Source organism: Megalobrama amblycephala, linkage group LG4 (genome assembly GCF_018812025.1).
Source record: "Megalobrama amblycephala isolate DHTTF-2021 linkage group LG4, ASM1881202v1, whole genome shotgun sequence".
Lineage (NCBI taxonomy): Eukaryota > Metazoa > Chordata > Actinopteri > Cypriniformes > Xenocyprididae > Megalobrama > Megalobrama amblycephala.
The window spans coordinates 7,964,580-7,979,524 of NC_063047.1; the positions used below are offsets into that span (position 1 = coordinate 7,964,580).

Genomic DNA, 14,945 nt, shown 5'->3' on the forward strand with positions numbered 1-14,945 from the left:
TATAATCCACATCGTTACTAAAATCTTTATTTATTTAAAGAAAACATCCATTTAAATGTAATGGTGTACAAAAGAGGTACAAAACAGTGCAGTGATCAAAACAAGCGTATATAAACTTATGTAATTAAACAGCAAAACTATTTAGTTTTAAAAAATAATATATGTAATGTAATGTAACCACAGGCTGTCATTTTCAGTGATTTCACTCTCATTGCTTATTTCAAAATTCCCTTTTGACTATTGCTGAACATTTAATAAACAGAACTTTTTTTTCTCCTTTAATCAAAAAATAATAAATGTAAACAAATGCTTCTCAAAAAAGGAAGCATTTTTAAAAAATATATTGATTTTGTATCTCTGGAGCTCCATAGCAGCCAGGGTTCAATGGTTCAAACTTGAATTCTAAAACGAAAGCTGTCAAATCTTTTCCACATCCATAAGCAATAGGCTCATTTTACATATCCAGTAGACATCATTAAAAACAATATTGCTTTGCAAAACTATATATGCAGTGTATTCAAAAGGCTTGGTCAAAAGGACATTAGTTATATTCTTGAAGGACCACCATCAACTATTTCATGTGCATCAAATTATTTGTTTGGCATTAGAGCTAGGCTTAAACAATGCGGCATCCTATTGCTTTCAATCAGCAGCATTTCAGCTGTGTTGCTTTGCATGCAAAATGAACAGCGCTTACAATATGGAACACCACAAAAATAATACTATGCCCTTGTGCAAAGAAAAAAAAAATCATCATTTTGACCCGTTTTCTAATAGTGTGTTACCTTTAGCTACCTGAATCTCACAACAGCTGCTTGTGTCTGAATAAATCAGTATAGGGTCTGATTTTCAAATGTACTACACATATTACATGGAAAGTGTAATTAAAAGCCAGACATTAAAAAACAGCCTACCGTACAAAAGAACTCCAATAAAACAAGGTCAAATTTGATCAAAATGGCATTTAAACAAAACATAAATGATTCTGACTACCTGTGATCAAAGCATATAGCTTCAATCCTCACGGTCTGAAGGCCAACAAATACACTCAAGTCCACTGAACATTTCAGGAATGTTCAAAACAGATATAATAGAATAAAAAAAGAATACACACAGAGCTAGAAAAACCTCATGTACAATGATACACAATCACAAACGAGTGTGTAGACGTTTGAATGCTCTTTTTTTTTTTGTATTATAGCGGCCTAGATTGTGGAAACAGTACTGCATGTATCTTTTCAATACTCCAGACATTTGTTCTTTGGGGTTTCAGTCAAAATGTCCAATCTGTTACTATGGAGACTCAATGGGATTCTTGTACCTCCTCTTTGGAATGTTCTGTTTCCACAGAAACAGGTTTGTCCTTAGAGGAGGTCAGATCGTGTTCGGTGGCTGTTGGCTCTGCCCCTTCTTTCTCATTGCACTTTTCAGCTCCTGGACCCACCTCCTCTGTGTCACCATTAATGAAAGGAGCACAGCTTCCATTTGATTGGACAACAGGAGCAGTGGGAGTCTTCTCACTTGGACTGTCCTGTTCTGCAGGTGTGTTGATTGGTCCAGATGGATCAGGGAGAACTCCATCTGCAACAGCCAGCTGCTGTAAATGGAGGAGAGCGAGACAGCGTCATGTCAAGCAAATATCTCTCTGTTTAAAAACTGCAACTCCCACAACCCCACTTACTCGCTGTAATTCAGTCATGGTTCTTTCTCCTTCTACCTGCTTCTTTGTAAGTGACAGCAGCTGGTCTAGAACAGACTGTTTTGGATGCATGCCTCTGTCATAGTGGTTATACATCCCACACCAGAATCTGGTCAACAAAAATACACAATGCAGCACTTCATTAAAACTTAGTTGGATATTTGTTACCATGCTTTTGGTGCTGAATTATTCCGTAAAAACACAAAGACATTAAAGAAAATGAATTAATTTGGTCTCACTAGCTATGTTTCCATCCAAAGTTGCAAATTTAACTTGTGTACAAAATTGGAATATCGCATAAAAACATTTGCAAATAAAGCACTGTTTCCATCCAGTGAGCCTAAGAGAACAAAATCATCACTTCCTGATAATCTGGCACTAAATTGCCGCAGTCTGAGAAGCCACTTTATATAATAATTTTGTATATAATAAGATACTTGTGCCTCGGAGCGCACAGACAAAACGCAATAAAGTTATCTTGCTTTTGGAAGCGGATGCTTGCTGTTTGGAAAGACAATTGTTTAAGAGAGTTCTGGGAGGTAAATTATACCGAACCACTTTAATGACAGACTTTCAGTCCACTGGTTAGACCAGTTATGCCGTCCCATTGCAAAGTCACGTCTTTTTTGATGCGCATCAAAGGGATTTATTCGGTAAATATGTTTCATATATATAAATCGTAGTTTATAAGCATGTTTTCAGTTTTTTTTTACTCAATTGTGCACATACTTTTTTAATGCACATTTTTAGAATTTATGCACATTTTGGTGTTTTTCTATGCGATATCCCATAATGAGCATAAAAGTAGGTGGACTGAAACATAGCTAGTAACAGTATTAGAACAGTATTACACCACTATTATCTTTTTGTTTGTAGTTAGCACAGTGGAGTGTAAAGTTGTTGTGCGTTTACACCAATCTGTGTTTGTTGGAAACAAGTGGCAAAGCTGGTTTATTCATGTGTTTGAGAGTGTATTCATACTTGAAGTGCAGGGGTAAAGTGCTTGGTCTGAGAACTGTGCTCTCTACTGAACGCCGGTACAAGGGGTTTCGATACTGATGCTGGTTCTCCAGAAGATGTGGCCACAATGAAAACGTCTTTTCATGCAACCTAAAATCCCACACAGAATGTTGAAGCAAAGCATTTAAAATCATTCAAGACTTGGAAAAAAGCAAACAAACAGAGTATGGTTGATTAAATTCTGTTCTAATAAAGACTATTTGCTTTTAATTTTGAAGCACACACATTAAATGCTGATTGATCTTTATTTTACATACATGTACGTGTGTGTGTGTGTGTGTGTGTGTGTGAGAATTCTATCCTCACCTCATTTCCAGCCGCTCTTTCTGGCAGTTGCCGATGAAGTTTCCGTACTGACAGGCATAGACTTGATTGTGTATTTCTATGAGGTAACGTTCATTGAACTCAAACACGCAGGGGAATTGTTCTGACAGCTGCCACACGCACTCCAGGAACTGGGTGAACACCGGAGACACTTCCTTGGGGTCGGTGTCCAGATGGCCACACCTAGAGCACAAACAATACACATGATGTCACAAAAAAACTGACCAGGTATTGACAATAATGGCTACAGAGATCACTATTAATCAGCCTTTTTATGGTATACAAAAGGCAATCATCACATTTTAGCAACACTATTTTAAAGGTGCCCTAGAATTAAATATTGAATTTATATTGGCATAGTTGAATAACAAGAGTTCAGTACATGGAAAAGACATGCACTGAGTTTCAAACTCCATTGTTTCCTCCTTCTTATATAAATCTCATTTGTTTAAAAGACCTCCGAAGAACAGGCGAATCTCAACATAACACCGACTGTTACGTAAAAGTCGGGGTGTATGCTCCCAATATTTGCATATGCCAGCCCATGATCAAGCCATTAGACAAGGGCAGAACGTCTGGATGTGCACAGCTGAATCATCAGACTAGGTAAGCAAACAACAATAGAGAAAAATGGCAGATGGAGCAATAATAACTGACATGATCCATGATAACATGATATTTTTAGTGATATTTGTGAATTGTCTTTCTAAATGTTTCGTTAGCATGTTGCTAATGTACTGTTAAATTACCATTGTTTATTACTGTATTCACGGAGACATGAGCCGTCGCTATTTTCATTTTTAAACACTTGCAGTCTGTATAATGCACAAACACAACTTCATTCTTTATAAATCTCTCCAACAGTGTGTAATGTTAGCTTTAGCCATGGATCACAGCCTCAAACTCATTCAGAATCAAATGTAATACATTCAAATAAATACTATACTTACATGATCCGATGTATGCAAGCAGCATGCATGACGAACATCTTGTAAAGATCCATTTGAGGGTTATATTAGCTGTGTAAACTGTGTTTATGCTGTTCAAGGCAAGCGCAAGCTCCAGGGGAGGGGGAGCACGAGAATTAAAGGGGCCGCAACTTATATATCGGTGCATAGTTAATGATGCCCCAAAATAGGCAGTTAAAAAAATGAATTAAAAAAAATCTATGGGGTATTTTGAGGTGAAACTTCACAGACACATTCAGGGGACACCTTAGACTTATATTACATCTTTTAAAAAGAAGTTCTAGGGCACCTTTATTATGTAACATATTAATAATACTGCTATATAATATTTATATTTGCTGTTATTAAATGCTGTGATACTGTTTTATGGGTTATTTAATAATTCATGCAACAGCAGTGAAAGTTTTTACCTGTAACTGAATTTATGACCAAAAGAGATCCACTCCTTTTCTATCAAAACCTGTAAAAGAGAAAAAAAAAAAAAAAAAAAAAAGTGTCATTTTTTTACCTTTTAATATACACTACTGTTCAAAAGTTTGGGGTCAGTAAGATTTTGTAAAAGAAATTAATACATTTATTCAGCAAGGACACATTAATTTGATCAAAAATTACAGTGAAGTCATTTTTATGACAAAAATATTAAAAAGCAACATTGATAATATTAGTAAGAAATGTTTTTTGAGCAACAAATCAGCATATTAGAATGATTTCTGAAGGACACTGGAGACTGGAGTAATGGCTATAGAAAATTCATTTTGAATTACATCTCAAAATTAAAATGTAAAACTATTAATTTTAAATTGTAATATAATATTACTATTTTACTGTATCTCTGAATCTTTCCAACCATACAATTTTGAACAGCAGTTTATATTTAGTTAGACAGGAATAGTTGATGACTTAATTAGCAAAGCCATGACCTGCCTAACAGTGTGACATGAATGTGAGCGTGCACTTAAAATTCACAGGAGTCCTGAGGTTATAGGTTACTAGCTCATTACCATGAGGCCTTTAATGGTTCTGTAGTATGGGTCCAGCAGTATGCAAGCCAAAGAGCACACCTGAGCCGTTCTGTCCCAACCATCAGAACAATGTACCAACACACTCGCCCTCTCTTCACAGACAGCCTATAACACAAACAAAAAGACTGAGTAAATCAGAAATGCTGATCATTTGTGTGTTGCCGTGTCTCTCGATGCAATTATAGATTGGAGGTCAGAACCTTGGCGAGGAACACGCCTGCATCCATCACAGATTTGATGTGCCTCAGCCAGCCGGAATTCTCCAAACCCGTCAGATAGTCACTCATGGAAGGGGATTTCATAGAGCACACTGGAAAGAACAAAGGTATAACCAACTACCACTTTATCTAATACTGGCTTGAAAGGTACAACCAACACTCAACTGAGCATAGAGTAACAAACACAAGCTTAATTAGCTTATAAAGAGTTATATGCTGCATATATCAGTAGAAATGAAAAAGCTTGTCCTCTCACCCTCCAGCAGTTTTTGCAGGCTGTTTCTCATGACGTGGATGTTTTCAATTCCTTGAAAGTGGAACCTGATATTGGAGTAGTTGTCCTCATTCTCATAGCCTTTACCAGCTGCACGGTTCGCCATTGCATTCAACTGACAAAGACAAAAAACAAATATAAATGTATGCACACGTAGCTTCAAATGATCAGGTCATGGCTTACGGTTATTTCTCTTTAAAAGAAAAGGGAAAGGAATAAAATGTTATTTCTCTAGTTAAAACATGAGATAGGCAAAAATAAATAGAACAGTATATAAAATATTTGCAATACATATAAATAAAATACATTGTATAACTGAACTCTAAAAAATAAATTATGACTAGAATTGAATGGTTCATTACATAAATAGAAGAGTAGATGGGGTCAGAGGGTGAAAGATTACACATGTGACTCCTACATATATGCCAGAGCAGTTGGGGTTGAATGTTTAAAGATAAACATTTACAAGTCCCATCATGTAGTTGTCCTCTAATGTACTGCATATAGAAAGGTTAAGGTTAAAGGTCACACCTTAGGCCGTGTGTCCACTACATATATAAAAGGGCAGTTGGGGTTCGCTTGTCTGATGACCTGAAGCATCTGCTCATCTTCTACACAGCGAGAGTTCAAACCCGACAAAGGCTGACTGCAGCGACAGATCGCAGCCTGCAAGAGAGTAACACAAAATACAAAGAAGAGACAAGGATGTTGTTAGCAGCACAACTTCTCGCTTTTCCCGTATAAACCTACTGATGTATTTATATGTCCTCAACATGGTGCACAGCAAACTAAAAATGCGATTAATAGACTGACTGTGTGAAATTGGCAGTTACAAAGCCTAGTAAGTAATTTTGCTGCCTACAATCTAGGTTTAATCTACTTTTAAATTATTCATTCAATATATTAATTAGATTGTATTCAATAACTATGCAGTATTGTATGTATAAGCTTTTTACTCAACTTTTTTGGCTATCTTTGCCGAATTTAATGAGTTTGTTGCAGTGCATTGTGGGACATTATCTGTTAAGGATACATGCAATGCTTTCTTAGAATTGGCCAATTGTCTTAGACGGCAGCATACTAATGATGTCTACTGTTTGAAATAGCCTTCACTCTAGGAGTGTGCCTATGATGCCTTAAAATGCTGTCTAGGTAGGGAGCCCACGAGGTTGTGGAACAGAGCCATTGTGTGCATTTATGAAGTGCATGCCATGTGCTTGTATACCTTTGTATCTTTGTGATAGTAAGACAGAACAGGCAATCGCCCTCGGCTCCTAAACTTGGCACTGCCTGTTACTGTAGCAACACTGGCACTTTTAGGGAATCCAAGGATAGATGGATAAGTGCTACAGATCTGTGTAAAAGAGAGACAGAGGGAAATTTTTGATTGAGTTTTTGAAAGATCCTTGAGAGAGAAAAAAAGAACATAAAAATGTATCAAATTTCAAAAAAATATTCTGATCAAGTTTTGGTCGACAGTTCAAAAGTTTGGGGTCGACAAGATTTGTTGATGTTTTTGAAAGAAGTCTTATGCTCACTAAGACTGCATTTATTTAACCATGTATACAGTAAGAAGAGTAATATTGTGAAATATTACTACAATTTATTAAAATGATTATTTTAAAATGTAATTTATTCCTGTGATGGCAAAGCTGAATGTTCAGTCTTCAGTGTCACATGATCTTTCAGAAACCATTCTAATATGCTGATTTGGTGCTCAAGAAACATTTCTTCTTATTATAAATGTTGAAAACAGTTGTGCGGCTTTTAACTGAAATAGATAAATAATAATGTTACGTCTTTACCATCACTTTTGATCAATTTAAAGTGTACTTCCAGAATAAAAGTATTCATTTCTTTTAAAAAAAACTTTGAACAGTAGTATGTTTGGTTGAAACTGTTGCTGGGTTCTGCCTAAAACATTCTTATCATGGTGGTAAGTAGATAAAAGGGTTTGGCTAATTTTTGTGAAATGGTCCTAAACAGGAAGCATATTTACTTTACTAGGTTTACTATACGCTACCTCATAGTTCTTGTTGAGGTGGCTGATTTCCCAATGTTCATTGGAGAGACCCATCCTGCTGAAGTCGTTCGCCACATTGATGAATTCCCAACCCCGTCTCCTGTCCTCCTCGTTTTGGTTTGGATTATAGAGAAAGGCATAAAGCTCATCTTCTTTGACTGAAATGACACAAAAGCACAGTTAGAATCTGAGAGCAAATAGGTGTGTGGTTGGGTCAGTCTGCAAGACATAATCCAATAAGAATGAGTTTTTGAAACAAAGGTGTCACTATTAGGCTAGTCCTGAACTGTCACTACATTTATTAGGCATGTGCTGTTAGTGTTGTTAACTAAAATTTTTAAAGGGTTCACCCAAACTGAAAATTATCCCATGACTCACCCTGAAGCCATCCTAGGTGTATATGACTATCTACTTTCACACAAACACAATCTGAGTTATATTATAAAATATCCTGTCTCTTTCAAGCTTTATAATGGTAGTGAATGGCTCTCCTGATTTTGAAGTCCAAAAAAGTGCATCCATCCATCATAAAAGATATCCACACATGGCTCCAGGGGGTTAATAAAGGCCTTCTGAAGCAAAGCGATGGGTTTTTCTAAGAAAAATATCCATATTTAAATCTTTTTAAACTAAAAGAACTGGCTTCCGGCAGAGGGCCTACACAAATCAACAAAACACCGGTCATGAATTAGAAGTCTAAAATTAGAATTTTTAAAGAGAAATATCGGAGGATTTCGATATAAGAGAAGAGATGCTTGAGTTTGTTGCCCAGCCGTATTTGTTTGAACCCCGAGAGGCGTCTAAGCTTACGCTATCAGAAGCTACTTTTTGGCGCAAGTCGACTTGCATAGGCCGTCTGCCAGAAACTAGTTATTTTATTTTATAAAGTTTTAAATAAGGATATTATGGACAAAAACCCATCGCTTCGCTTCAAAAGGTCTTTATTAAGCCCCTGGAGTCAAATGGATTACTTTTATAATGGATGGATGCACTTTTTTGGCCTTCAACATTGTGAGTGCCATTCACTACCATTATAAAGCTGAGCAAGGATATTTTTTAATACATTTCCAATTGTGTTCATCTGAAAGAAGATAGTCATATACACCTAGGATGGCTAGAGGGTGAGTAAATCATGGGATAATTTTAATTTTTGGGTTAACTATCCCTTTAAGAATTGTTTTTCGCTGACTGAAATAAAATATAAATATTAGATGAAAATGTAAACTTGAAAAACTAAAGCTGCAACATTTCTAATGAAATTTAGAAATGTTGCAACTAACTGAAGTATAAGTTTAAGGGTGTATTCACACCCGTCTTGTTTGGTTTGATTGAATCGAACTCAAGTTTGTTTCCCCCATTGGTGCGGATCTTTTGGGCAAGTGTGAATACAGCAATCGCACTCGGGTGCGAACCTAACAACCCGTACCGAGACTCAGCTGAAGAGGTGGTCTCGGTCCGGTCCCAAACGAACTCTGGTATGGTTTTCTGCTTGAGAATTTCTGTCCAATGAATGGATGACCTTAGCACACGTGTGGTTTTGTTAACAAATTTTGGTTCACTTGCAAAAAGGGCAGTGTGAATGCGAACCACACCAAAACAAAACAAAAATCTTAAAAAAAAAAAAAAAAAAAAAAAAAAAAAAATCAACATTGTATTTGGTCTGAACAAAAAAAAATCTGAATAAAAGCCAATTCAAAATATTAATAAATACTATAACCATATATAAATAATACTGAAATAACACTGCCATGTACATGTGTTTTCATGCCTTGCATACTTCAACATTAGATTTTCTGTTGGTTATCAATTAAAAAAAACAAAACATAAAACAAAAAGAAATCTCATAAATCCTAAAAACTTTGCTCATATCAATGCAACAAACCACCAGTATGTGTATGGTGTGTGTACCTGGTTGAGAAAGGCGCAGAAGTGACTGATAGACCTCCTGACAATCCCTCTCTCGTTGGAACAGCAGATGAAGCAGCTGAAAGGTTTTACAGCGGATCAGGAGCGGACAACCAGACGCGGTTAAAGGAAGTTTCTCTATTGACGCAATGTGATGATGCAGCACCTTCAAACACACAGGATTGAAAGATAACCACTGTTATCAGACATATCTAGATGTGTATTTCTAAAAGACTCAACAACAGATGCCCTATGGTGGAAGAAGATGGCTGCATCTGAAATCGCATACATCACCTACTATATAGTAGGTGAGAAACAGTATGTGACAAGAGTAGTATGTCCAAATTCACAGTACTCATAAAAGAGTAGGCAAAAATTACCCGGATGACCTACTACTTCTAGCGAGATCCTGATGTGTGCATACTATGGACACTTTACGATCCCTTGAGTCCATGGGAGAGGATTTTGTGAATGGCAGTGAGGCGACGCAATTGACATTGGTAGGTCACATGATAATGACAGCGTGGCGAATGTACAGTGGGTACGGAAAGTATTCAGACCCCCTTAAATTCTTCACTCTGTTATATTGCAGCCATTTGCATCATTTAAGTTCATTTTTTTTCCTCATTAATGTACATACAGCACCCCATATTGACAGAAAAACACAGAATTGTTGACATTTTTGCAGATTTATTAAAAAAGAAAAACTGAAATATCACATGGTCCTAAGTATTCAGACCCTTTGCTCAGTATTTAGTAGAAGCACCCTTTTGATCTAATACAGCCATGAGTCTTTTTGGGAAAGATGCATCAAGTTTTTCACACCTGGATTTGGGGATCCTCTGCCATTCCTGCTTGCAGATCCTCTCCAGTTCTGTCAGGTTGGATGGTAAACTTTCCTGTACTTGGCCGCATTCATCTTTCCCTCGATTGCAACCAGTCGTCCTGTCCCTGCAGCTGAAAAACACCCCCACAGCATGATGCTGCTACCACCGTGCTTCACTGTTGGGACTGTATTGGACATAGGGCTGGGCGATGTATCGAATGCTTTTGTCACGCGCATTTCTTCAGTAAAGCCGGTTCCCTGATTACCGCTAAATCGCCATCACCTGCTTTCAAATGGAGCAGCATTTAATAGACAGAGCCGTAGATCACTGATAAGCCACGCAATATCGCGTTCAAAATCGACGGCGATACATATCGATATTGAACGCGATATTGCGTGGCTTATCAGTGATCTACGGCTCTGTCTATTAAATGCCGCTCCATTTGAAAGCAGGTGATGGCGATTTAGCGGTAATCAGGGAACCGGCTTTACTGAAGAAATGCGCGTGACAAAAGCATTCGATACATCGCCCAGCCCTAATTGGACAGGTGATGAGCAGTGCCTGGTTTTCTCCACACATACCGCTTAGAATTAAGGTCACAAAGTTCTATCTTGGTCTCATCAGACCAGAGAATCTTATTTCTCACCATCTTGGCAAACTCCATGCGGGCTTTCATGTGTCTTGCACTGAGGAGAGGCATCTTTCGGGCCACTCTGCCATAAAGCCCTGACTGGTGGAGGGCTGCAGTGATGGTTGACTTTCTACAACTTTCTCCCATCTCCCGACTGCATCTCTGGAGCTCAGCCACAGTGATCTTTGGGTTTTTCTTTACCTTTCTCACCAAGGCTCTTCTCCCCCGAAAGCTCAGTTTGGCCAGACGGCCAGCTCTAGGAAGGGATCTGGTCGTCCCAAACGTCTTCCATTTAAGGATTATGGAGGCCACTGTACTCTTAGGAACCTTAAGTGCAGCAGAAATTGTTTTGTAACCTTGGCCAGATCTGTGCCTTGCCACAATTCTGTCTCTGAGCTCTTCAGGCAGTTCCTTTGACCTCATGATTCTCATTAGCTCTGACATGCACTGTGAGCTGTAAGGTCTTATATAGACAGGTGTGTGGCTTTCCTAATCAAGTCCAATCAGTATAATCAAACACAGCTGGACTCAAATGAAGGTGTAGAACCATCTCAAGGATGATCAGAAGAAATGGACAGTACCTGAGTTAAATATATGAGTGTCACAGCAAAAGGTCTCAATACTTAGGACCATGTGATATTTCAGTTTTTCTTTTTTAATAAATCTGCAAAAATGTCAACAATTCTGTGTTTTTCTGTCAATATGGGGTGCTGTGTGTACATTAATGAGGAAAAAAAAAGAACTTAAATGATTTTAGCAAATGGCTGCAATATAACAAAGAGTGAAAAATTTAAGGGGGTCAGAATACTTTCCGTACCCACTGTAGTACATCTGGATTAAATTCATACTACATAATCACACTATATAGAACATACTTTTTTAGTGGTTGTGAAGTAATTACTTCACAAATATGTACCTACTCAAGAGAGAATGAAATTGCAGATGCAGCCCATGGCATATTCTGTTCCCACTTCCCTACATTACCCATGTTTCTTTGCGTGTGCTGTTGTTTTGTTCCACATAGATAAGGTGAGTAGCGGTCAAGTAAAGAGTGCCCAGAGCTGAGGACTTTTCGGTGTACCTGTTCAGAAGTTTCACATACTCCACCTCCAAAAGAAATCCAGAAAGAGAAGTATATTAGTGCAGAATTATCAACTTAACTGTCTGTGACTGGTAAACAAAGCACCAGCCAATGACTGAAGGGGTTAAGAAGACATAATCATGTCTGTAGGGTTTGGATGTGCCCCTTAGGGAGCAGAATCTATCATCCAAATGATTTAACACAATGGAGAGGAAATCCTAAAGAACCTCTTAAGACTACAGTCAGCACATCCTGTTACTCCATCTCTGCAGTTTTGTCATTTTAGTTACTGAGTAACAAGCAATGTCACACTATTATAGCACAAGATGCCACTTCAGCACTAAAGGACAGTTTCTCATGAGTCAAAGTCTAATGTATTCTGCTCATTTATACTTGAAATATATAAGAACTAATCTTTTCAGTAAATGATTAGAAAAATCCCTTTAGGTCTTTAGGATAGCAGAATGAAGTTGGCTTTATTTGGTCAGGTGTGAGATCTCTATTATCTCCATAAAGTGAACATTTGAAATCTATTTCTGCATGACATGAAACTCAAGCTAAGCCACAGTAGGTCCAATTAAGACTATATTGTGAACTTTGATCCAAGATTCAAACTAATAATTGTCTGTGTGTGGGTAGATCAGATCTGACCAGAGGTGTTAGCTGCTAATATAGACCACAGTTCCTGCGTTACTGCTGATTCAACATTTGACATCCTTTGAGCTAATCAAACATACACAAAGACAAAAGACAGCAGCAACCATCTTTTAATACTTTTTACAACGATCATATGACCATATTATGTAACAAAATAAACATATTTAGCAGCTTTACTTCACAATCCTGGTCCTGGATTGCATCTTGGATATGTAAATTTTGAATAAAATGATGTTCATCACGTATAAGATACTTAATGACCAGGACTGAATGACCAGAACCACTGTCATGTACAGTTACATCCTGTGTCATACTTTAGGCCAGGGGGTTTCAAATTGGGGCCCAGGGGGACCCAAGGAAGTGCTGGGGGGTTCACGAAAAAATAAAATAAATAAATAAAAAAAGATTAACCCATTTAAGCCCACCGGCAACTATATTGGTCTTGTTTGGTGCTTTTTGCTTTCATAATATTTTATAATGTTATATATTATATATTGTTATTTGTTAATTTTTTTTTTTTTTTTTTTTTTGTTATATGTGACCCCAGCTATTTATCTCAAAAAAGTGCAAAAAAAATCTAAATATTGAGAAAATTGCCTTAAAGTTGACAAAATTAAGTCCTTAACAATTTTTTATATATTTACAGTAGAAAATTTACAAAATCTCTTCATGGAACATGATCTTTATCCTAATGATTTTTGGCATTAAAAAAAAAAAAAAAAATCAATAATTTTGAACCATACAATGTATTGTTGGCTATAGCTACAAATATACCCGTGCGACTTATAACTAGGTTTGTGGTCCAGGGTCACATATAGGAGTAATTTTTTCTAATGAACAATGTAATTTAACATTTTGATTCACAGTGCCCTGTTGGAGCAACTTAATGGATGCACTTTGTTCTGCACAATGTTCCACCACTTTAAAACAAATGGATTTGTTGTTTGTTGTGTTTTCATATTCAAGAGAATATAAGCTAGATGCAGCTTTTTTTGTGTTCACATTGAATGTTCTTTGACTTTGATTGATCTGTTGAAAGCAGTTATTTTGAGTTAGATGCATAAATGTTATCCTCCAATTCAAATTTTACATTGAGTGGTGCATACAACATATTTGCCGACCGGCAAGCACATTCAAATACGTTTTTTAAGAAAAAAAAACAAAAACCTGGGGAAAATAAATGCAGAACATGTTCACATAGGACACTATTAATAGGACTATATGCATGAAACCATTCAGAAAAATTTGGGCACAAATAGGTTAAAATAAAGAAAAGAATTTAGATTAAAATAAGTAAATTACAATAATGGTACAATCCAATAATGTGCAGGAAAAAAATATAATGTAACTTAATAGAAACTAAATATTTTCTAAATTATATTTTAGACATATTTATAAATTTCACAGTATAAATTTGGTCTTTATACAATAAACAACATAGATGCCTTTTAAATTTTAGGGCAGGGTCCCTCACATGAGTATGATAGGGGTCCATGGCATCATAAAGATTAAAAACCCCTGCTTTAGGCAAAGCTTCACAGAATCATTTTCCCTCCCTTTGCCTACAGGTTCACTTGAACAAACTTACAAGAGGATTTTGTACATATTGAAGTGACAACTGAAAAAGCCTTCAACGTCCATTCAGATTCATTTAGACTTTAAAACGCATTGTATTAATTTAACAGTAGCCTAAAGGTCGGGATCATGTTAAACAACCCATTTAGACGCTTCCTTCTGCATGTTTTTATAACGAGAGTTATTGGGTCGAACACAACACGAGATCTGCCAACTTTACACGAGTACACCTGTTGATTCAGACCTACCTTTGGCGTTATAATGTGCTCCATACTTTAATTGGGTTATCATCCAACTGTCCACGTTAAACTTTCGCTGTTTGTGTGTTTAGCGGTTGACATGTTTGTTTCGGGACATCGTATTATGTCGCTGCGTTCCTCCCTGACATGAGAACTACAATCATGTCAGCAGACGGGACCAGATATCGCGATAAGTCAAAGTGCAACGTGATTTCAGTCGCCAACTTGTAACGGTCTGTGCGGTCGTCAAGGTCTTGCTTAACTTTCCCCCTGCAGCAGTCACACCTCTCTCTGCGTCTACTCAGTTCAGTGAGTAGCTGAGAGAAGCAGCAGCACTGCAGCTGACATAGACGTGAATGAGCTAGCTTTAAACAATCTGGCTTGTATGGAGTCAATTCCATGCCACATATATTTGCAAAACAATAAAATATAGCAAAAGAAAAATAAAGTATTCAGCAAAAAAATCGCAAAATATGAATACA

The 14,945-nt window shown here is 37.0% G+C and overlaps 1 protein-coding gene across 2 annotated transcripts; it reads right to left on the minus strand.

The window, feature by feature from the left end:
• Positions 1-11: 11 nt before the first annotated feature.
• On the minus strand, positions 12-14,722 carry mtmr8 (myotubularin related protein 8). 2 transcript variants are annotated; one of them, XM_048187185.1, is made up of 14 exons: positions 14,473-14,722; positions 11,993-12,018; positions 9,457-9,619; positions 7,549-7,706; positions 6,751-6,879; positions 6,057-6,191; positions 5,508-5,640; positions 5,234-5,343; positions 5,013-5,138; positions 4,422-4,471; positions 3,026-3,226; positions 2,681-2,809; positions 1,682-1,808; positions 12-1,597 (listed from the first exon to the last, which is right to left on the minus strand). In XM_048187185.1, exons 1-14 carry the CDS (start codon positions 14,513-14,515, stop codon positions 1,304-1,306), a joined length of 1,824 nt encoding a protein of 607 aa, XP_048043142.1. In that variant the 5' UTR covers positions 14,516-14,722; the 3' UTR covers positions 12-1,303. The 2 variants fall into 2 exon arrangements, with proteins under 2 accessions (XP_048043142.1, XP_048043141.1); XM_048187184.1 differs by having other exon boundaries at positions 11,896-12,018; positions 14,473-14,719.
• Positions 14,723-14,945: the final 223 nt, after the last annotated feature.

What these genes read in the sequence shown, in the direction of transcription:
- mtmr8 (XM_048187184.1), bottom strand. Translation starts at nt 14,496, where the DNA reads ATGGAGCACATTATAACGCCAAAG. An exon ending in TCTGCGCCTTTCTCAACCAG is followed by an intron (nt 7,707 to 9,456) that starts GTACACACACCA and finishes GTGTCATTTCAG; the next exon opens with TCAAAGAAGATGAGCTTTAT. An exon ending in GAACCATTAAAGGCCTCATG is followed by an intron (nt 4,472 to 5,012) that starts GTAATGAGCTAG and finishes TCTCTTTTACAG; the next exon opens with GTTTTGATAGAAAAGGAGTG.